The 23,538-nt window shown below is 33.5% G+C and overlaps 2 protein-coding genes across 5 annotated transcripts in view; one reads left to right on the forward strand and one right to left on the reverse strand.

Annotated features, from left to right (window-relative positions):
* Window positions 1-223: 223 nt before the first annotated feature.
* On the reverse strand, window positions 224-21,840 carry LOC111516450 (daxx-like protein). Its single transcript, XM_074177177.1, has 5 exons — window positions 21,603-21,840; window positions 8,736-9,589; window positions 2,364-2,614; window positions 2,122-2,305; window positions 224-416 (listed from the first exon to the last, which is right to left on the reverse strand). The coding sequence occupies exons 2-5, from the start codon at window positions 9,038-9,040 to the stop codon at window positions 293-295; spliced, it is 864 nt and encodes a 287-aa protein (XP_074033278.1). The 5' UTR covers window positions 9,041-9,589; window positions 21,603-21,840; the 3' UTR covers window positions 224-292.
* The window catches only part of dmpd (F-box protein dampened), a 35,614-nt gene continuing 22,421 nt past the window's right edge, over window positions 10,346-23,538 (forward strand). The window contains exons 1-2 of one of the 4 annotated variants that reach the window (XM_023166603.2): window positions 18,128-18,279; window positions 18,332-18,422. The gene's annotated coding sequence lies outside the window, so the exon portion shown is untranslated. Of the gene's footprint in view, window positions 10,370-18,123; window positions 18,423-23,538 lie in introns of those variants that run through there. The other 3 variants (XM_023166604.2, XM_074177174.1, XM_023166605.2) reach the window with 3 other exon arrangements.

The raw sequence follows: 23,538 nt of genomic DNA on the forward strand, positions 1-23,538 counted from the left end.
GATACCTTTATTCATACAGAGCTTCAAATTCTGCACTCGCCAGTTGAAATATTTTTATCCTGATGTAAAAGAAAGGAATTCATTATCAAAATAAATAAATCCAAAAAACTAAATCCAGCTCAGATTTAGTTTTCTCTGATCGTGATTCTGGCCGTAAAAGCCTATGTTCTTATATCCATAGTCTTCGATATATTCTCAACTAAAGAAATGTAAATACTAGTAATTGTGATAAGTAAAAAATATAATTATATTACAGGCAAAGTATGAAACAATGTATTTTAAATGAATTTAATCATGTTGATCCATTTACGATCTCTACATCTTCTTCCCCTTCAGTGCCTGCATCATTACTTTCATCAGAACTTTCTTCATTGCTCACACTCACTTCTGTATTATTTTCTTGCTTGTTTACATATCTGAAACAATAATATATAATTCATTTTCTCAATGGAGCGCATCAAAAATACAATATTAGTGGGGTTATTTTACTAAAAAGCCACAAAAGTGGCTATAGCTGCAATCAACTTTATCAGTTCGATAAATATACACATCAGAAAAGTCTAGGGATATTTTTAAAAATGGCAATAATTTTTTTTTAGATCGCTTTAGGGAAAAAAAGTTGACGGGTGATTATTAAACGAAAGTAACTTACAACAAAATGTATTAAATGGTCAAAAATACTGAGTGCGCATATAAGCAAAACTAAAAAAAATATGGCTCTTCTTTGGCACCCTGAAAAAAAATCATAATACAATAAAATTGGAATCAGTACAAAGTATGGCCTCCGCGCTGGTTTATTACGGCCCTACATCTATCGTGCATCGACAAAATGAGATTGTCAATGTCTTGTTGAGGTACATTTGCCCATTAAGCGATTAAAAGCTCTCTCAATTGAAACGTTGTGTGAATGTTCCCGATATGCGGAGTAATTCTTCGTTGAAGCATGTCCCACACATGCTCGATGGGATTCAGGTCCGGTGATTATGCTGGCCATGGCAATACATCAACTCCTTCGTTGGTGAGCCAGTCAGTCACTAGACGCGCGACATGTGGACGAGCATTATCGTGCATTAGGTGGAAGTTTTCACCAACAGCACCAGCAAACGGACGGACGATAGGTAGAAGAATGGTGTCGAGGTACTATCGAGCTGTCAGGGAGCGATTTGGAAAAACGAGATCGGTTCTGCCGCCGATCATGATTCCGCCCCATAGCATTACTGTACCACCTCTGTATGTGTGGACTTCCTGAACGTGTCTCAAACGTTCATTATTTCCAGGTCGTTTCCACAGTCTTACTCGAATCCAAATCTGGATTCGTCCGTAAACAAAACTGTGGCCCAATCATTTGCATCCCAGTTTTGATGTTCTTGACACCACTCTAATCTTCTACCGCGATTGCCTCTCGACAAAGGTGGACATCTAAGTGGCCTTCTGTTGTGGAGATCTGCTTCATGCAGTCGATTTCTGACAGTATCACGACCAATAGTTACCTGGTGCGTCTGCTGCAACACGTTAACCAACTCAGGTGCTGTGATTGTTGGTTGTCTTCTTGCGGTTAAGACCAAAAATCGGTCTTGAACTGCAGTTCTAGCGCGTCCTCGCCCTGGATGTTGTTCGGCTGGACTGCCATTTTCACGAAAACGCCGCCACAATCGACTGATAAAACTTTGGGAGACCCCCAAACGAAGAGCTACATCATTTTGTCGCATGCCACCTTGAAGAAGCCCTACAGCTCTATTCATCTCAGCCAATGGTAAGTAATGGTGTTCCATGTTAAAGCACAATATTTTCAGTTTAATTGCTGAGCAAGAACTGCATAGAATGTACAAACTCGACACTTTCAGATTATTCATTTTAGCCGAAAACCTACAGTTTGTAAAAAACTTGATAAAAGATTAGTTACCGTTTTTGCAGGCTTTGTTCAACCCATAGAAATCTACAGGGTGGTCGAGTGTACCAATTTAATCGAAATTAAACGACCTCATGCATTTATTTTTATGATATTTAGTATGTTATAAAAATATCCCTAGACTTTTCCGATGTGTGTATGTACAAATTACATGCAATCCAAATGGTTCCTAACAGGAAAAATAGTAGAATAACCCTGCTAAATCAACTTACTCTTGAACAATTTTTTCAATTTTATTTTGTCCTTCTGAATATTGTTCTGTCAAGACCAAATTTAAAGATGGGTCGTTTTTGGCAGGATCAGTACTCTCTTTTATGAACATATAATGAGAATCATAAAGTTCACGTCTTCTTCTATTTTGTAAAAGCTCCCCTAATTTTTTAAAACAATGAATGCCTGAAAAGTTACCAAACAGGTATTTTTCATTAATAGAAAGATAAAAACACAAACTCACTTTCTGATTTAATTTTAGAATCACTCAATTCCAGGTTGTTTTCTTCAGCAATTTTCTTGATGAATGTTTCCATTTCTGAATAACTAGGGAATTTTTTATTATTTTTATACTTTTTGCTGATGGCTCTGTTAATTTCATTATATTCTGAATCAGAAAAATCAAGTTTTGAGTAAGTCAACCTTCCACTGTATGGGTTTTTTTCTAGAAGCTCACAATATTTATGGTGTACTTTCTTCAAACGATTAGTGTACCTGCAAAAAAACACAAAATCAACTTCGCTGAGTTTTATAAAGTGACCCCTACGATTCATACTGTGTCAAAATTCAAGTTATGATTTTTCAGATCATTTTCAGCTGTATGGAAGAACGGGGTTATACATCAATCTCGTATAAACATTTTATTGTATATAATGAAATTCATGCAGCTGAATTTTTATATTTTGAAAATAATAAAGGGAATCCTCAGTAGTATTTTCACGGAGATTAAGGGTGCATCTCATCACCATATCAACATGCTGCGAACTTAATGCGGATAATATTAATATTAACACTCGCAAACATTCAGCTGACGGCGAATTTTTCTTTTGTTGACAATGAAAATTGTAGAGTTCCAACAGTTCGTTATCAAGTCCGCCTACGAGTACAACGGCGAAGAACAGACGAAAGAACGATGTATGTAACTCGAAAGTATTGCTGGATTGGTTTACGTCTTCGCTAAGGAACTGAAGCTTCTATACAGGTTCAATAAAAACAAAAAGTATATAAGGAAAGATTTTATTTCAGGTTTCTTGTAGAAATTCAAGTTATCTTAGAGAAAACCACAGCAGACGTCCTTGGCTCGGCTCTAATGTTTTAATAAACCCAACGTGGAGAAATTTTTTGCCATTTTAACGGAAATACTGCAAAAATGTAATTTGCCACTTCAGCAAATTTATAATATTGACGAAACTGGATGCTCCACTGTACCTAACAACTTTATAGATCCTACATGCAAGAAACAAGTGGCAAAATTGTCGTTCAGGTGAAAGAAACTAAGGGAAGGAAAATAATGACAGCATAGTTTGATGTATCAATACCTCTGGGCACTCCAGAGCGAGTTCCAGTGTAATCAAGGAAGTTATATGATGTGGTAGCCCTCAATCCTTGAAGAAGATTTCTGTTTTTAACCTGAAAGATGTGCTCTTGAAAATATATGGGCTGGAAATTTTTCCCTCTAGCAATGCTGGATAACCTAACTAGTGTATATATATATATATATATATATATATATATATATATATATATATATATATATATATATATAGTGTGTCTCACTTCTCATGGAAACACCCCCATATATCTTCCGTAATAGTCGAGGTAGAACGATAAAACTCTCAGGACTGATGGAAATGCTCAAAATCACCTACCACCTGAATGGGGTTGGCCAAAGTGATACACACTGTCCGCCAGTCGCGTTGGAACACCCCATTTTTACGATAAAACATATTAGAGGGCAAAATAGGCTCAAAATACCTTCAGATTCGTGATCAGGACTACCAACTTACTACGAATACACTTTTTTCCTGAAAAAATTTCAGTCCTGAAAAATCCGAATCTATTAGACAAGTCATAACTTCTAGACTATTAGGTGTATCAAAACGAGATTTGGTACAGATAAATGGTATGTGGAGAGGAGAGTTTTCACATATTTTTCACTTTCCAGTCACTTCCGGTTTCAGCGGAAATGGCTCCGGTTCTGAATTTTTAAATGGAACCCCCTGTTACATTGTAACATTTTTGGATTTCTGAGACAATTCTGGATCAAAAACTGACATTTCCGGAAGTTTTTCAGCCTACTTGATTTTTTCAGAGTCACTTTTAAAATTGCATCTAGGTGGCCATGATCGGACGTAAACTAATCTATGGACCTCAGGTGATATCAGAAAATTGCAATAGCACAATAGTGTGTTGAATATGAATGAGACAAGTTTACAAAATAACATTTTCGTGTCTAACTATTATTTTTCAAATGGCGACCATTTTTTGACAAGCACTTTCCGAAAAAAGGATTTTTTGACAAATCTAACGATACTAATTTATTTGCGATTGGATTACAAATAAGAACATAAATTAAATATTACTGAGGAAAATACTCGATACAAATTCATTTACTTTTGTCAAGGGTGCCATGGATAGGAATGATGCATAATATTTTGCGGTTATTTCCATCAAGTCCACTTTGGAGAACAAAACGCTCACCTAGGTTATGACAGTGACATAAGCTTTATGAGCAGAAAGTAGAAGTTTCTCTTGATTTTCGTTAATTTTAGTTTAATTTTTCGTCGAAATAATGTATACTCAAAGTGAAAAAGTGGATATGTTGTTATTGTTTGGAGAATGCCACAGAAATTCAAGGAAAGCTGCTGAGTTGTATGCTCAGAGATATCCCAATCGGCAACACCCATCTCATCAGTATTTTCCCTATGTTGAGAGTCGTTTTAGGCAAGAGGGAAACCGAGACGCAGAACAGAGGTTTGTCATAAATGAGGAGACTGAGATTAACGTTCTTGCTATGGTAGAAGTTGACAAAACGGTTTCTTTAAGAGAAATTAGTAGATAAATGCAGATAAGTCACGAATCAGCAAGAAAAACACTGAAAAAGCACGGATATCGAGCATTTAAATATCAGTTACATCAACATTTGTATGCTGACGACGGCAATAGAAGAGTAGTATTTTGTGATTGGTTGCTTCAAAATCATAGAGTTAACCCAAATTTTATCAACTTCATTCTATTTTCCGACGAATCACGGTTTACAAATAAAGGCATGTTTAATAAGCAGAATTGTCGGTACTGGGCCCAACAAAATCAACATGCAATGAGAGAGGGCAATTTTCAAGAAAGGTTTGGCGTCAATGTCTGGGCTGGTATCGTTGGAAACAGAATAATTGGTCCAATATTGTTTCAAGGTCAGTTAACAGGGGTTAGATACTTGGGTTTTCTTCAAAATGAAATCGAGGATCATCTTAATGATATGCCTTTAGAAGTTTTACGGCAAATTTACTTCCAGCAAGATGGAGCACCACCCCATGATAGCAGAGACGTACTTGATTTTTTAATAGAGCATTTTAATAATAGAGTTATTGCAACCAACGGTCCAGTACGGTGGCCTGCCCGCTCACCGGATCTGACTGTGTTAGATTTCTTCATTTGGGGATATGTAAAAGAAAGGGTCTACTATGCAACAGCCCCAGCCACTCTCGAAATCTTAGAAGAAAGGATTCAACAGGCATTTAGAAGTATATCGCCTCAAATGTTACAAAACGTGTTGAGAGAAACAATTGAACGAGCTGAAATGTGTCTTGAACAAGGAGGGATGCACTTTGAAAATTTACTATAGTGGAATTTTCAAGAACTTAGGATATTGCAAAAATCTAAGTGCATCGCTGAAATTATTAGTTAAATTTGTTAAATTTGTTGATCCAATCGCAAATAAATTAGTAACGTTAGATTCGTCAAAAAATCCTTTTTTCGGAAATTGCTTGTCAAAAAATGGTCGCCATTTGAAAAATAATAGTTAGACACGAAAATGTTATTTTGTAAACTTGTCTCATTCATATTCAACACACTAGTCACTAAAACTCCGCTATTGCAATTTTCTGATATCACCTGAGGTCCATAGATTAGTTTACGTCCGATCATGGCCACCTAGATGCAATTTTAAAAGTGACTCTGAAAAAATCAAGTAGGCTGAAAAACTTCCGGAAATGTCAGTTTTTGATCCAGAATTGTCTCAGAAATCCAAAAATGTTACAATGTAACAGGGGGTTCCATTTAAAAATTCAGAACCGGAGCCATTTCCGCTGAAACCGGAAGTGACCAGAAAGTGAAAAATATGTGAAAACATTCCTCTCCACATACCATTCAACTATACCAAATCTCATTTCAATTCTCCTAATAGTCTAGAAATTATGACTTGTCTAATAGATTCGTTGACACCCGGTATATATATATATATATATATATATATATATATATATATATATATATATATATATATATATATATATTCGTATGTTCATCCGTTGTGTACTATTCGATAGTCGACGTTTCGCCATCATCTCAGATGGCATTATCAAGACGAGTTACTGCTTCGCTTCGAGAGGTGTAACTAACACCTCACGTAACCAAAATTAGACACTATTTGAATAGTTCTGAATCACTCCATGCTAATGATACCAAATTTTACTCCAATCCATCACCTTTTACAGGAAAATTCGGCCTCAATTTCCAAATGATGCAATGAATGGTTACTTCCATTGAATATTGCTCAATGTATCGTCTTACATATAAAAAAACAACTGTTTTTCCTTACACATTACGATATATTCAATCACAAACTAGAAACTGGTATTTACCTGATCTAAGACCAGTGTGTTTTATCACTTCAGACCTCACTTGGTCCAATCATATTCTATCAACAAGCGAACGTGTCAGAATTGATTTCACGAAACATTTTTACAAATACCCTCCATGACATCGATGAAACTACCATACTTACGTTCACTCTATGTTATTCAAATCTGTTGAAAAACCAACCCTCATATACTGAAAGCTACACTCGGAAGAGATCTCATCTTCTCCTTCCGCACTCTCATATAAAATTATACTAGTCTAGGCCAAATTTTCATTCAGAATTTTGATAAAAGATCATAAAACTATTGATTCAAACTGAAGAAATGAACTTTGAGACCAAACAATGAAAGCAGTTTCAAGGCTTTCGAATTTTCAATATAATGAAAAGTTGTTAGTGCTACATCTGTGAATGCTATTGAAAATGAAATCGATGATATCTTGTTCTGATCCTTATGTTCACAATAATTTTTTACTCTGCTATACTAACATGTTTATATTTTTATTAGCGTCCATATGATCCTTATGTTCATGATAATTTTGTACTCTGCTATGGTATCATGTTTATATTTTTATAAGCATCCATATTGATCTTATTTTATTTATTAGACTTTCATAGGACACTGTCCTCAGCTTTTAACTATGTTTATTATGTTTAATTATATTTATTATTATATTTCAAATAGAGTGAGTCAATTCACTATGTAAAAGTTCATTTGAATGGAAATAGGGTCTCTGGAGCCATTTGAAAGCTATATATAGAGCAATTAAAATTGGCACTATGGGTAAAATATATGAGTAGTATATTTCAGTTAACATAATTCTTCTGAGTTTCATAATAAAATATCCAGGAAATTAAATACACTCTCACATACAACGCTCTCAATTTCAGTTTCACCACCTCACTCAATGAACAAAGAGAGAGAGAGAGAGAGAAACAGAGAGAGAAAGAGAGAGAGTGAGTAGCTACTTTTTGACTTGAGTCATTTTTTACTTATGAAAACCGTTTTCTTATCTATACTTCCATAGTTAACATTTTAACGGAAAAAATTATAGTTTCACCGTTAAAATCTGTCGTTTCCATATGAACAACAAATCTCGAAATTCGTGCTATCTGAAGATAAACACGGTCTTACCTTTTAACGCATGATTCTTAGCGATCCCAAAAATGATGCCATGATTATGTACTCAAGAAAAATGAAATATCTTTCATATATTAAAAATTGGATTTTTCTTAACAAAAACAAAAGAAAACTAGTTCAAAGTTGAAAAGGGAATACATTTCTGAAAGCACATTGGCCTGAAAATATCTGAAAACAATCGCAATATTGAAAAAATCGACTCATTTTTCAATTATTTAAGTTGTAATATACAACACCCCCTATAGTTATACCCGGGAATGAGTGAGTGATTTAGGCCAACATGTTTTTTTCAAAAATTGTAGTATTCTTTTAGTTATCCAGCTAAATATAACGAAACGAAATGTGGAGACTGAGAATTCGGAGTTTCGTCTATCTAATGCTTGAATCGTGATACAAAACCTAACGATCATTACCCATTGATGCCAAATGTATGGGCTTTGTATAATGCGTGATATCTAATGGGACTCGTATGAACCGTATTAAATCCGCACAATATATATAATTTTATACATATCTGCTAGCGCGCCCCCTACCTGAAATAGCGAGAACTAAAGGTGTATATCTTGAGACGTTTTCCATCGTTTACAAAGCCCGGGCTATATTTCGTTTATGAGGTGTCGTACTCATTTCTAACCTGATAAAAACGATATACACGTGAATTTTTACGAAGCCCGTAATATATATATATAGCATATATATATATATATATATATATATATATATATATATATATATATATATATATATATATATATATATATGCTATATATATATATATATGCTAAATATATTTTTCTTCTGAACTCAATCAAATTTATCAACAGAACTTGAACACAAACCTATCCAACTGAAGATAAGTGGAATCTTCCTCATCATCAAAGTCTATCTCTGCCTCTTCTAAGGATTTAATTTTTGCAATAAGCAGCTTTATAGTTTTCTCAAGTTTCTTGAGCTTCCCTCGTTTTTCAGCAGTAACTTCCACACTCTCTGAATTCAAAACATCTTTCAAGTACTGAAATATATCATTGAAACCTATAACAGCTAGAGGTGCAGATGTTTCAGCTTTAGTGATAGCTGTTTGTACTATCTGCTCGAAATCTGTTGATTCACCTAGTTCCATCTCACACTTCCCATAGTACTTCATTAGTGTAGGTATTTTAGATTCAAGCACATTGAACTTTGTGCGTTTAATACTTTCTTGAAAAATGCTGACAAAATTTTTGAAATATAAGCTGTTGGGAGTAGGTCTATTGCAAGTTGAGGTAGACGGTTGACTTGTTGCATCTAAGTTATTATCATTTTCAGTCTTATTTTCTTTACCTGAACCTTCTTCTTTATTATGATTACCTTCTGAACTGTCATCTGAAATTTCACATTCTTCCACTACTTGGACATTTTCCAAATTCTTAAGACCTTTTATTACATCATCTTCTATAATCTTAGAGGATTTTTCAAATTGACCCCCTTTTTGAAGTGTGCATTCTTTCTTACAATCATATACCACCTCCACTGGTTCCACATCATCTTCAATTGTAACACAACTATCATCATTTACCTCCTTTACCTCCTCATCATCTGACAATAATTCGTGTACTACTACAGGACTGGTAAATTTTGTAGGTTCTGATTTCTTATTCACCCTTGTAATGGTTACTTGTGGAGATATATCACCCAGAAAGATTGGCTTTATTTTCTGTAAAACATAATATGAATGAGAAATACTATCCCTTCATGTTACTACCTTTTTAGGAGGAGATGTAGTGGACTCTTCGTCTGAAGATGAAACTGAAATAACGTCAGACATCAAGAAAAATTTGAAATAACAAGGAAAGCTCAGCCTCTCACTTCCAATCAACATTCAATAAACACAGGTACACAGATACAGAATCACAATGCTGTGACAGAATAGTAAACAATATTCTGTGGAACCGATTTCAAATTTCAATAACAATAACTACACGAGTCAACTTTCAGAATTGTCACTCCTAAGCGCGGGAAAATCGAAGTGTTTTTTTTTGCGCTATTGACCGCCATTTTCTCTGGAGAAATTTCCCATTAGTTATAGGAGACACACGACGCAGAATAATTTTTTCCTGAAGTTCTGACCACAAAAAAAGATTAAATTACGGTTGGTGTCCCAAAGATTAGGTACTGTCAGAGGCACAGAAGAGTTGGAGGTTGGAGGTCCAATGTTTTTAGGCGTTTACTGGCGCTCGTGTATTCAAAAAGTATGTCTGTGATTCAAATACATTCATTCTTGCGTTGAAATGATGACGTCACATCAACTATGATTATAAACGTATTCACGATGATTGATTTCAAAACGGAATTTAACGTTACGTCACGTCAGTTTCTGATTTATTTTTATCGTTATCGTTTATAAAGTGCTGAAAACATTTTATCAAATACGTTGTGAGGATGTACAAAATAAAGCTGGGAAATTATTGTATGCACAAATCCGATTCTAATTGAGGTAAGGGAAAATTTAAAAGTTTGTTTTTATTATTGAATTTGACATCTGACACAAATTGAAATATTTCATTTCGGAGAATCCTATTATTAATGATGTCACTACGAATCGTTTTTGAATACACGCTCGAATACGAAAAAACGCCAGAAAACACCTTTTATTTTGTCCACACAAAATGGCAAAAGTTACTTTCAGACACAAACTGTCAGAAAATGCTCTCTTGAAACAATTTCTTTCATATAAACTTTGAATTATATGCAAGAAAGGGTACTTTCGAAACAACTACTTTTATATGAACATCAAATTATACAAGAAAAACACGTTTTTTCATTCTTTTGTCATGGAATTGAATCAGATATCATTCACAGGACAACTACACAATATAGAAGGTACTTAGCAAATAACTATTAATGACTTCTTCGGTGGAAATGTATTTACGAAGTTTCAACGGCTATCTATATCTGATGTCAATCAACAACCTCACAAAATTTGTTTTTTATATATTGTTTCTTCTAAAAACTTTATACTGGGCGCTAATGACTGTGATGATGTGATACAACAAATATATTAAAGATATACAATTTCATTCACATGGAACACTGTCATCCTCAATGGCGAACATCGATGTTTCGAAATGAGACACTTTCCTTATTGTTAGGAATCACACGTTAAAAGGTGAGACCTCGTTAGTCCTCAGCTCGCACAAGTTTCGACTTCTGAAGGTTGTCGTTCGTGGAGGTGCCATAACTGGTTAACGGAAAAAACATATTATAAACATATTTTAAACATATTGCCTCGTCAGCATCAATCTGAATAAAATTACAATATGAAGCACTCAATTCATTCATAACAATCTGATTTCATGTCATGGATGAGTTAAATCTACTCATGTCAGGATGATTTGCTTGAATTGAAAGTGGTATATTTCTAGGAGTAACTTATGTGCATGATCTACACATCTTTGTGAAGAGTTCATTTTGAAATCAATTGCTTTCTTCCTTCCTATGGAAGTTTTCCATATTTTTTGTATCAAGATGGAGAAGTAGAAAGCCAAAACTTTTCTTTACCAAAAAATTATTCTCTCCTTCTCTCTCTCTCTCTCATTAAAATGTACCTACTCCTTTCAATTAAGATAAGAATAAATCAAATAAGCGAATAAATGTCTTTACGTACTGTCATCGTGACATGAGTATATTTAACTCATTCTAGAAGTCATACTATTATGAATGAATAAAATACTTCATCTTGTAATGTTATTCAGATTGGTGCTGCAACGCCAATAAGGCAAGTGCCTTATTCCGAATATATAACTATATATAACTTTTATGCGTGATCTACACATCTTTGCGTAGAGTAAGTTTTAAAATAAATTCCTCCCCTCCTTCTTTTGGAAGTTTCCCCACGTTTTGTATGAAGATTGAGAAGTGAAAAGCCAAAACCTTTTTTTCCCAAATATAATTTTTTTTTAAATGAGAGGTTATTGCACAAAATCGCGTACGTTGACGTTTTTTGACATGCATAAATATTATGATTCTGTCAAATCTAAAAAATTATATTTGCTGGTAATCAATACATTTGTTCTGTTGTTCACTATATGTGCAGTTTATTGAGTACTAGCGAATTGAACGATATTGGTTTATGTATACGTGCTTCGCAAAGTTATTAATATAATCCAAGTATAATGTGTTCCTAAGGTAAGAACAGTGAAATATTCAAGAAACAATATAAACTATGAAGAAACATACAAGAGATGTGAAAAAAACTGCACATTCATAAAAATCAAAGCTATATATGATATCTCAAAAAAATAAAACGATTATTTATTGCTTTGATGGAGTTATTCCCCCTGAAAGTTACTAAATTTTATATATATTTATAATGCAAAAAAACCCAAAGTCGTCCCCACAATTTACTATCACCCTCAGATTTCAGATCGGTAAAACCATCAATCATACATGTTTCGAACCTATATGGGTTTCATCATCAGCTAATTATCTGAAAATTCTACAATAAAAGAAGAACAACATATAGGATACGAAAATTTTATAATGGAGAAAAGTATCACATGGCACCAATGAATAATTGGATACAATGACATGTTAATAGTAATGAAAATTTTATATTTAGTAATATGAAGTAAGTTTAAAACATCCTAGCTATAAATGACTGAGGTATGGGAGACTTAGAGCATTTATACCCAACGATTATGGACATACCCACTAATTAACATCAAAATCAAAAAACCCCACAAGAAAAATGTGAAAGACCGAACTGAATTAAATAAGAAAGGAGAACCAACTGTCAAAAATATATAAAGAATCAAAGTCGAGAGGACATCATGGAACAGTGACAAGAAACCTTCAACACGGAACACAACAGAAGAAGGACTACCACATACATATCAAATCGTGTTCTGAGCAAACAAATCCCATACCATCTATACATGCCAGCTTGTTACAATAATTTGTAAAAGTAATTCAATGAGATCAGTCAGGTTGCAAGAACAATTGTCCCGATCAGCACCACTATGCGAGACATCTATCGCCCATACATGAAATTAGGAAAAACTGTCAAACCACTGTGCAACCATACCAATAAAATGAATAAAATATGGATTTATGGAAGATTAAGGCAGGGAAAATTTAGTTGAAAGTAAGGGAATTGAAAAACTTTTTGTAATCAAACAACTGTGTTTGTTCATTAAGAGAGATAAAATTGGGATTATTAATAGCAGAGTTCATTTCAAAAATTTCAAATGAATTGAGTAAAGTGCCTTTTTGCCAAACATGTAAAATATGTAAATCAGAATCAATATCAAAACTGTGGTTGTAATTATTGATGTGATTAGAAAACGTGTGTTATAAGTGTAGATTTCTGAAATTATCATTAGTTTAACATGTTCAAGAACTCTTGTTTTAATTTTCCTACCACTGTGTCCAACATACTGAGCCGAACAATTTGGTTGTGGTCCTTCTTCTATCGTTTTGTATGTGCACGTATCTTGTCATTGTTCCATGTCATTTCGATTTTATTTCTTTATATATTTTTGACAGTTAATTCCCCATTCTTATCAAATTCAGTTCGGATCTCTTTCATTAGAATTCGTTTTCATGGGGTTTTTTATTTTGATGTTAACTAGTGGTCAGTCATTTATAGTTAGGATGTTATAAACTTCCTTCATATTACTAAATATAGAAAAAAATTCATTACTATCAACAAGTTATTGTGACCAATTATTCATTGGACATGTGATAATTTTCTTTTCTCCATTATTAAATTTTCTACTCCATGTGAGTATTTGTATACTTCATTGTATTGTAACAATATTTCACTATCACAACTAATTTATATTCAACACTTACCAACTAACGCTTAATTTATTTTCACTATTCGAATTCTTTGTTTAACCGCGTGATTCGCTTTCTGAATACAGATTGCTGTCTCTGGACGAGAAGCCGGCCTTTTATATCGGTAACGATCGCTCTAGATTTCTCTAGTGGTTTCGGTACTCATCTATACTTCTCGCGGCGGTTCGCGGTGAGTCATGTGTTTATTGGCTGGCTGAGATATCGGTCAGGGCGGGCTTCAGATTCGTTACATTGCCCCCTTCTTAAAGACGTTTCGCCCCGAAATGTCATCTTTGGCGTGTGTCGATACCTGCAGACCGTAACACTCCACAGTCTTCATGCTCGGTTGTGGAAGGTTACCACATACCAAAATCTTGATGCCGCTGGATCTGAAGATCGTTTCCAACATGCTTCTCACAATTCTCCAGTCCAGCCTGTCGAGCCAAGAGGCAAATTTCGGGACTGCCAAGACGACGAGATTCTGGTCGAGCATCGTGTCCTTCAGTCTAGGAAGACTCCTCCAGACATCTTCATAGGACGGTTTGTTTCGAGAATGCTTTTTGGTCACCAAGTAGAAAATATTTCACTGATATTTCAACTGTAGCACTCCTCCGACTTCAGGATTCTGTTCTCGTAATGTTTGGAGCTGACCGAATGTCTTGTTGAATACCACAGCAATACCATTGGACATTTGGAGATCCTCTGCCACGCAGTGAGCTAGTGCGTAATCAACTGGAACCTTGAAAAGGTCTCGTGGCTCTTCTTGAGTTACCCCATGTGCGACCTTCTGTCCGTTCGAGTATAAGGACATGAATTTCTGGAACGTCATTTCATCCTCTGGTAGTCTGAGGGCGCGAACTTGGTCGTTATTTCCAGCATAAGGACAGCCTTAATGTCATAGGCCTTCTTCATCCTATCGCTGGCACTCCGGATGTTCAGACGGATGTCGTCCATTCTCTCTCTCTCTCTATATATATATATATATATATATATATATATATATAAAATCTAGAAAGGTTAATGCAGTCAAGCTGCTGGAAAATAATTCCATGAAAATCAAAAAATAAATAGATAAGTACTCTTTGATCATTCCCATATTGATTTCAATTTAAGAGCCACCGGTATACAGCTGTTTCAGCCTATTGGGCATCGTCAGTACCGGGCAGGCGGTCCTCGATTGAAGACAAAATGAGAAAAAACCAAGAAAGTACTTGATAAAAATAGCTGCGTAAACGCAAGCGAAACATAAGTGGAACCACCTATTGGTGTGACACCCAAGTCAACTTGCCAAGTTTTTATGTCAGTGTTGGTGGTTTGACCAATCAACCGACAACTGCGGTAGCAGAAATTTGGGAAGCTAAGCTGAAATGCCATCGGAAAACGAATCCACATGTTTCTAGAAATGATATGAAATCTAGAAAGGTTAATGCAGTCAAGCTGCTGGAAAATAATTCCATGAAAATCGTCAGTACCGGGCAGGCGGTATATATATATATATATATATATATATATATATATATATATATATATATATATATATATATGTATATATATATATCATACACACTCGACAATAATCTATATCTATGTATATATATATATGTTAAGTAATCCAATGAAATCGGGAAACTTTCATGTACGTATATACATGAAATAAAAATAATATTGTATGTCAGTGGTAAACAGTATCACTGAAATAACTTTAGAAACTCATTATATTTTTGTTATGGGTAGAATAAAACACTGTTTTGGGTTTCTTCTACACTAACATTTTTCTTCAGTGATGAAATATGTCTCTCCTTATCTCTTCTCAGCCATGCTTTGATAGCATCTTCTGTAGATTTTTTGTTTTCTGATACGCAACAAATGTCATCAGTTTCTGCAAAAAATATATTTCCCAATAAAAAAAAAGATACAGCATATTTAAATATTCTCAATTAAACATTCCCTAAACTTCATTAGTTAACAAATTAATATGTGTTACAGTGATTAATTGTTTACAGCCTTTTCTTCACCAAACAGTTTGGAAAAACAAAAAATACCAATTCCATAAAAGAAGAATTACCAAAAACATAGACAAAACCTTTGATGATGTGTACACCATCCACAAACAGTCAGTTAGAAGTTAGAAGGGGTAATTATAATGCCTTGGGTATTTGCCTCATCAATTCTGACAGACAAGACATCGTCACTAGGTTGGGCATCAGTGATGTCATCACTACTCCAAGTGGAGGAAACTGAACTGGAATATTCACGAGGTCTTATATTGGAAAATGATGAATCATTGGTGTCGGTAGTCTCTAAACAGGTGGATGATCCTGCACTGCCTTGTAATAATTTTAACTCCTTTCTTGTTCTCTTGTATATTTTATGGAGCATTTTTTTTTAACATTTTGTTTTTCCATCTTTCAACACTATTCAAAATGCGTTTTCGTATAAAAATTTGATTATATAGCTATGTTAGGTTATAAAATATTTAATGGAATATTTACCTGCTTGGACTGCTTTTAATAAGATTTACAAATCAAACACCGATTCAAATAAACATCTAAATGGGATCATAACAACTAATAAAAACACTAGGTACTTCACAAACTACGGACCACACGTGTCTCTTTTCCCAGTCTTTGACGTTTGACCAGGCAATTCAACATGCAACATGAAACGTCAAACGGCATGCTCAGTTGCACTTACAGTGCAGAAAAATAATAATAAGTCCTTTAGATAATATCCAGTCATGTCTGGGAGGATATCCAGTTTTTCAATATCTTATGGATATTCAATTTTGGATATCTTATGGTTATCTGTTTTAGATATCTTATGGATGTCAAAAATATGTCCTCGGGAGAATATCCAGTTTTTGGATATCTTATGGATATTCAATTTTGGATATCTTATGGTTATCTGTTTTGGATATCTTATGGATGTCAAAAATATGTCCTCGAAAGAATATCCAGTTTTTGGATATCTTATGGATATTCAATTTTGGATATCTTATGGTTATCTGTTTTGAATATCTTATGGATGTCCGGGAGAATATCCAGTTTTTGGATATCTTATGGATATCCAAAATAGGTCCAAGGATATTCCGACTTGATTTGGACATAAATTGGATATCCATAAGATATCCAGTGTTATCTGGGAAGCCATATTGCCATGTTCGTTGAAAGATTTGTATGAAAATTATGCACAAATGAATTGCTACACCAGTGTACAGTCATCTTAACCGTGATATAATAAAGTGATTTCATGAATATATCAATGTCATCAAAGTGTTTGTTGGATGGTGTTAAGCTGAAAAAATCTCAAATACATCATGAAACAAAACTATTCATTTTTTTTCAATTAGATCAATATTCATTTCTTAATAATATAAACCAACTGACCTGGGCTTGTGTTGTGGTATCTTCTCTTATAATTGACAATTTTTCTCCAATATTATGACATGTATTTTCAACAGTTCAGATCATATATATTTTGAAAACTCGTATATGGATTTTTTGAGCCTTTCAACAATTGTTGTCCTCATAAAAGTAGTTACCTGCGAAAAACTTTGAAAGTCTCAACTTTTGCGAACTGAAGATTAACGAGGTCTTACCTTTCAACGCGTGCCGTTTAGCATGGATTAGACGTTACTCTATGAATGTTTATCGTTCCGATACTACATTCACAATAGCATTGAAAACTAACGACTCACGTTGACCAACAGGCCACTGTCCGAATATGCACGAATGAAATTAATTTTTTGAATGAGTATTGTTCATATTTCTCACAAATCATTTATCTTGCACCACCTTCGATTGGAGTTGGATGATTTTTTATTGAAATCAACTTGGACAAGATTTAAAAAAATGTGTTTGTTCAAAAAGTGACGTCATCGAAATGAAAGAAGAAACGTTTATTATAGATTTTAAAATGAATCGAATATAATTTTTCCTATCCCTATTTGATATCTTGGGATCCTCAGTTCATTCCTGAAGAAGTTGTTCCTACGAATGACAACCAGTATATCGAAAACGGAATTTTATGTCATATCTATCTTAGTATACTCAAAGTGTAGAAGCTACAACAGTAAACTGTTGTAGCTTCTACAACAGTTTACTACAACAACAGTTTACAAGTTAGTTCTTAGTAGTACTAAGAACTAACTTAATAATCAGAGTGATGAATCAACATTTGACAATACCCAATGTTTAACATCTATAGCATATTATCAAGCTAAAATTTGATCTTACAATCGTCAACGTTCTTTAAGACCGCTTTAGAGCCATGTGCTAGAAACGCAATTATTACCACAAACCCCTATTAGTTTTTAGGAGCCTCCACACCACACAATCTTTTTTACTTTCTTGATAGGTCTGACAGGAACCTTTTGTTGGTAACTTGTAAATGATCGCGCATGCGTCCAAATATCAACGAAGTAATCTTTTTATTCTTGCGATGAAATGGCACTCGAATTTTCGTTGCGACATACTCTAGTGAATTTAATTTGAATTTTGTAATTCTTAGAATAGTTTTTTGATTTTCATTACTTTAATCGATTCGACATTAATATTAGTATAATCGGTAAGTCAGATTCGCCGATTTCGAATCGAAAGAAATAAATATGATCTTTTAGATCATAATACAATTTTTGGAATAGATAGAGGATCGTTTTCAAAAAAATGTCAACATTGTCCAGCTATTAAAAATTGAGAATGTGTTAAGAGGTAAGCCAGATTATTCAGTAGCTATTTGAAAATACCTTCCTCAAATTAATAAATGTAGATGGCAACAATTTTGACTAGAATAGATAGATTTCAATTGAAATTTCCAATAAATACAGGCAAAGTACCTAATAACCCAGACTGAGACCTTCCTTCCGTAGCAATTAATTCGAGGGTTTTCGAAGAATCCAATGTTAACCATTAATGGAAAGTTGACTAACATAAGAAAGATTTTATTATGTTTTAATTTTGACCCAGGATAGATTTTTGAAATTTTAGATTTATGCATTTGGTAATGGTTTATACAATGCAAATTGTAACTAAGATAGATGCACCATTCTCAGGTCGCAAGTTTTGAATCTTAGGAATTCATGATCCGACTTCTTAAATCTTATCATTCACCACTGAAGATTGAACACGTTCACGAAATGTCCTAAAGGAGGATATTTTACAACCAATATTTTAAAAACCTGAATTAATGCCTATGTCAACACCATCTTTGTTGAACATTATCAAATCTGCTTATTATTATTAAACGTTTCGAAAAGATAATTAACATAATAAAACCCGATTTGTGCAGTCGTATAAACACTGACTTCAAGCGGTGTAACAATTGAGTGACGAGGAAATACCCTAGAGTGTCGAAAAGTGCATTTTATTTGAAAATGTTCAATTTAACAAAGGAATGGTAAGCCTGGAATGAAAATGTGACCTCACAGTCTGGTTGACTTTCTGAGAAAATGACAAGGGTTAAGACAGGAAAAGATTCAGGTTAATCAAATACTTTTCAGTTCAGTAAAACCTATGCCTGACAATGGCTACTTGAACCTTATGATCTTAATGGAAATTTTTTGTTTTATTTTTGAAAATTTCAATTGATTTTGCTCACGGAATATATGAAGCATTAATACAAACCTTGAAAGAATAAGTTTCCAAAAAAAGTATTCCTATCATCACAAAAGGTATTTACAAAACGTTTTCAGTTTTATAGAAAAAATAAGCTCATAACAAATTTACGTACAGTTATTCAAATGTATTTTGTTGGCAAATACGGTAGTTAGGAGCAGGTTTTATAAAGTTATGCTAGATTCTTGTACATACTTATCAGACAGTGGATTTTAAAACTCTTGTTGTTATAAGGGGTGTTATATGCTTGTGTAAACCTGGTCGTTGGTAGATGAATATATCTTCAGAACTAGGAAATACATTTTATTTGTTTTCTATTTCTGTGATTTTTCAATATATTTTTCCTTTCAATACATATAAATCAAGGTGCATAAGTACAGATATATCAACATTATTATCAGATTTATTGTTCTTTTATATTTTATTTTCAGAATTTTAGGTATTCCATGTATAATGCTTCACAAGTGGTTAAACAAGTGAAACCAATGAAAGTTTATCAAATATTTTCATATTTGTTTTATTGCATATAAGTGATCAGGCCGTTTTGCCTAAAAAACTGTGCATCTTGTCGAGGTCTTAGGTAAATAACTAAAAATTCACATAATCTATAAATACATATATATTATGGATTCGAAGCCATGTATTTAGTGAAGAAGCACAGTAAATTGTTTTGATAATGTGACTGGGATTTGTATTTTGATAATTTTGTAAAATATTTCAATTTATTTTTATTTTAAAGCTACTTTGCTAGACTATGTAGTTAATTTCCCAAGCATCTATAAATGAGTCTGTGTTTGAGATGACTGTTATTATTTCTTCTAGTAATGTGATATATTTCCCCATTGATACTCTGCTTGTTTGAATAACTTCTTCATTATTTGGGTCTGAATATAATAAATGAATTTTGGTTAATATTATGTTTATTTTGAAACATAAATATCCATCCTAATAAGTCAAAAGTCCATTAAATAGCAATTAAAGTCGTTTGCTGCTTACTATACAGACCATTTTTTTCAGCTGATCGCACTATTGCTATCTCAGAAACAGTAAGACCTACAAGATTGGTTAACTTGGACAAACGTTTCCTATTTTGGGGAACTAGAAAAATTCTTTTCAGATCGAGATTATCAGTTGTTGTTTTTGAAAAATTCACCAAAAACTAGAATTGTCGAATTTCGTTTCTTGGCTTACCACTTCCATTTCGAATGTTATAAAGAAAAGACAGAAAATCAATACTGTTTCATATTTGTTATAATCTAATATAAACCATTTTCCAATACGACATTTCGTTCATTAGATTTCATCAACTTTTTTTATAAATAACAAAATTAGCCATGTATTACAATACAGTTCCCAGTCAGACCTACCTCAAAAAAGTAGGCAGCAATATTTTTTGGGTCTAGAACTCATTGCTATACATACACTTTTCATATCGGAAGAACATCAATATACCAAGTAACAAACAGAAAAAAATGAAGGTCAAAATACTCTTAACCATGTACGTTGTTCACGATACCTCATCAAATGTTCAAATTGCCGTACATTGTTTTTTAAACACATACTCGCTCTTGCCATATTATTTTATTGGCAATTTTCCAGCATTTGTGTAGTTATAACCAGGCAAGCCTCCTTACTGTTTCTTTCAGTTCGTAAATATTGCCAAAAGTTGAGCTGAATACCTTGTCTTCAATGAATCTCCACAATGAGAAGTCCAGAAGGGTCAGGTGAACGTGGTGGCCTATTGTTTCCTATCCATTGTCCTGACATAGTCGTATTGAGAAAATCTCTGCAAATAGTTCTGCGATGAGGCATAGCTTCATCATGTTGAAAATACTAATATTTTCTCAAAATATTGAAAGGCAAATCTTTCATCAACTCATCTATAGTTCAACTATGATTTCCTGTCAAAGATGTTTCAAAAAAGTAGAGACCTATAATCTTGGTATCTAGCACTCCAAGTCAAACATTAACTCCATCTCTCTTGGAAATGTGTAGCTCTATGTTAGAAGAAATTTTCTTGTCGCCAGTGATAATGAATATTTCTCTTGAACCATCCATTATTTTTCTCCTATCATAGTCTGTTGAACGCAAATGGTGGATTTTCTGAGTTTGTAAGATCTAAATTTATTTCTTAAAGTTTTTTGAACTGACGATATACCACTATGATGTGCAATCTTTTTCAATGATACTACTTTGTTTTCAATTTTTCGGTATTCCACATAATCTAATTCAAGTAAATATCACTTCATTATTACTGAGAATGTCTTGTGAACTTACCCAAAACGCCAATTTCTGTATAGCCACCTCTTTAGTTACTGTACAACTCTTACTCGAAGGATTTTCAAATGAACCGTGATTCAGTAAACTCTTCTGAATGTGTTGAAAATATCTGTTGGATGGTTGACCTCTCTCAGACAAAGCTAGAGATCCAGTAGCATTTCTCAAACATCTCACATATACGAAAATTCTTTGGGCAAACTTCTTAATTTTGGCAAAATAAGATTTTATATTTGACTTTTATGCTTTTATTCAGAAACAAAACTGACAATAACAATGCTAACTATATAAAACAATGAACAATCTCAACTTCAATACCAGATGTGAAATTAATTCAGAACAAAAATCATAACAAATTTCTTGTCATTAGAAAAATTTGTAGTTTTTCCCTCACAATTCACACGAATCAAATCATTATTTACGTAGTACTTGACAGTAGATTTGGCAATTATACATATTCTGCTATTTCATGGCTAACGGTAAACAAATTTATTAATAATAATAATAAACAGCTTTATTTCAGAGTAGATTACAAACTTTTATTGCAAAAGGTCTATAACATAGAATGAAATGGCTTCAAACAAGAAGGTACAGATTTTTTGTTATAAATATTTTTAAATGAATGTTCCAGTGAGATATGCGTTCAAATCATAGGGCTCTAAGTCTATGAGAAGTTTTTTAGTTCTCTTTTGAAAACTCCAATTTTCTTAGTTAGTTTTAATATGTTAGGAAGATGGTTGAAAAGCTTGATTGACATATAGTGGGCGCTTTTTTCAGTTACTGTTAGTCTATGAAGGGGATATATATATATATATATATATATATATATATATATATTCATTTGTTCTAGTGGGATATTTATGAGCAGGTATATTTTCAGTGAAGAGGTGTGAATTTTTATAAATAAACATTAGGCATTCATAGATATAAATCGCGTAGATTGTCATTATATTGGTGGATTTGAATACTGTCCTGCAAGTTTGGTTATAATTTAAGTTGTTGATTTCTCTTATTATTCTTTTTTGAACTATGAAAATTTTTTCGATATCTCAATTGCTACCCAAAAAAATAATTCCGTATCGAGCAACCGATTCGAAGTTAGCCGTGTATATTGTTTTTATAGCCTCGTTGTGCAGATATTTTGATGTAACTCTAATTCCGTACGATATTCCACTTAGTTTGTTTGCGAGGTTATCAATATGAGAAGTCCAATTCATGTTCTCGTCTATGTGGATTCCTAAAAATTTGGTGTTGTGGAACAGTTCAGAAGATGAGTTTTGAAGGTTCACCCTAACTGGATAATCAATGTTGTCTTGGTTTGTTCTAAACAAAATCATATGTGTCTTCGATTTATTTAGTACAAGTTGATTTTTATTGAACCAGTCCTTAGTTTTGTTGAATAGATCTGTACTATTCAACATCATCTCTGGGAAGGTTTCACCACCTGATAACAGACTAGTGTCATCTGCGAAGATAGTTTTGAACTGACGTTGGTTTAGGTTTAGATTATATAAGTCGTTCAAATAAATGACGAACAGAAGAGGGCCGGCAATGCTGCCCTGCGGAATTCCCATGTCTGTGGGAAGGGTTTCGGATTTATAGACTCTTCCATTTCGTTTTATTTCTACAGATTGAAGGCGATCTGATAGGTAGTATCCAACCCACTTTAGCGCTGAACCTCTCATTCCATATCTTTCTAATTTCATTAACATTAGTAGTAGTAGTAATCTTTATTATAGGATACATGATGTTGATGATTCAAGCAGTCATATGCTTTGGATAAATCCAAAAACATCCCGAGAGCTATCAATTTTTCTTCCATCATGTTCGTTATATTTTGTGTGAATTGATATATGGCCGTTTGTGTTGATCTACCCTGTAAGTATCCATGTTGAAGCCTACTAAATGAGTTACATTGATTCATAAACTCTATAAT

The sequence above is a fragment of the Leptinotarsa decemlineata genome, unplaced genomic scaffold, assembly GCF_025532065.1.
Source record: "Leptinotarsa decemlineata unplaced genomic scaffold, Ldec_3_MD MMD2_tig00002159_RagTag_RagTag, whole genome shotgun sequence".
In the NCBI taxonomy this organism is placed as follows: domain Eukaryota; kingdom Metazoa; phylum Arthropoda; class Insecta; order Coleoptera; family Chrysomelidae; genus Leptinotarsa; species Leptinotarsa decemlineata.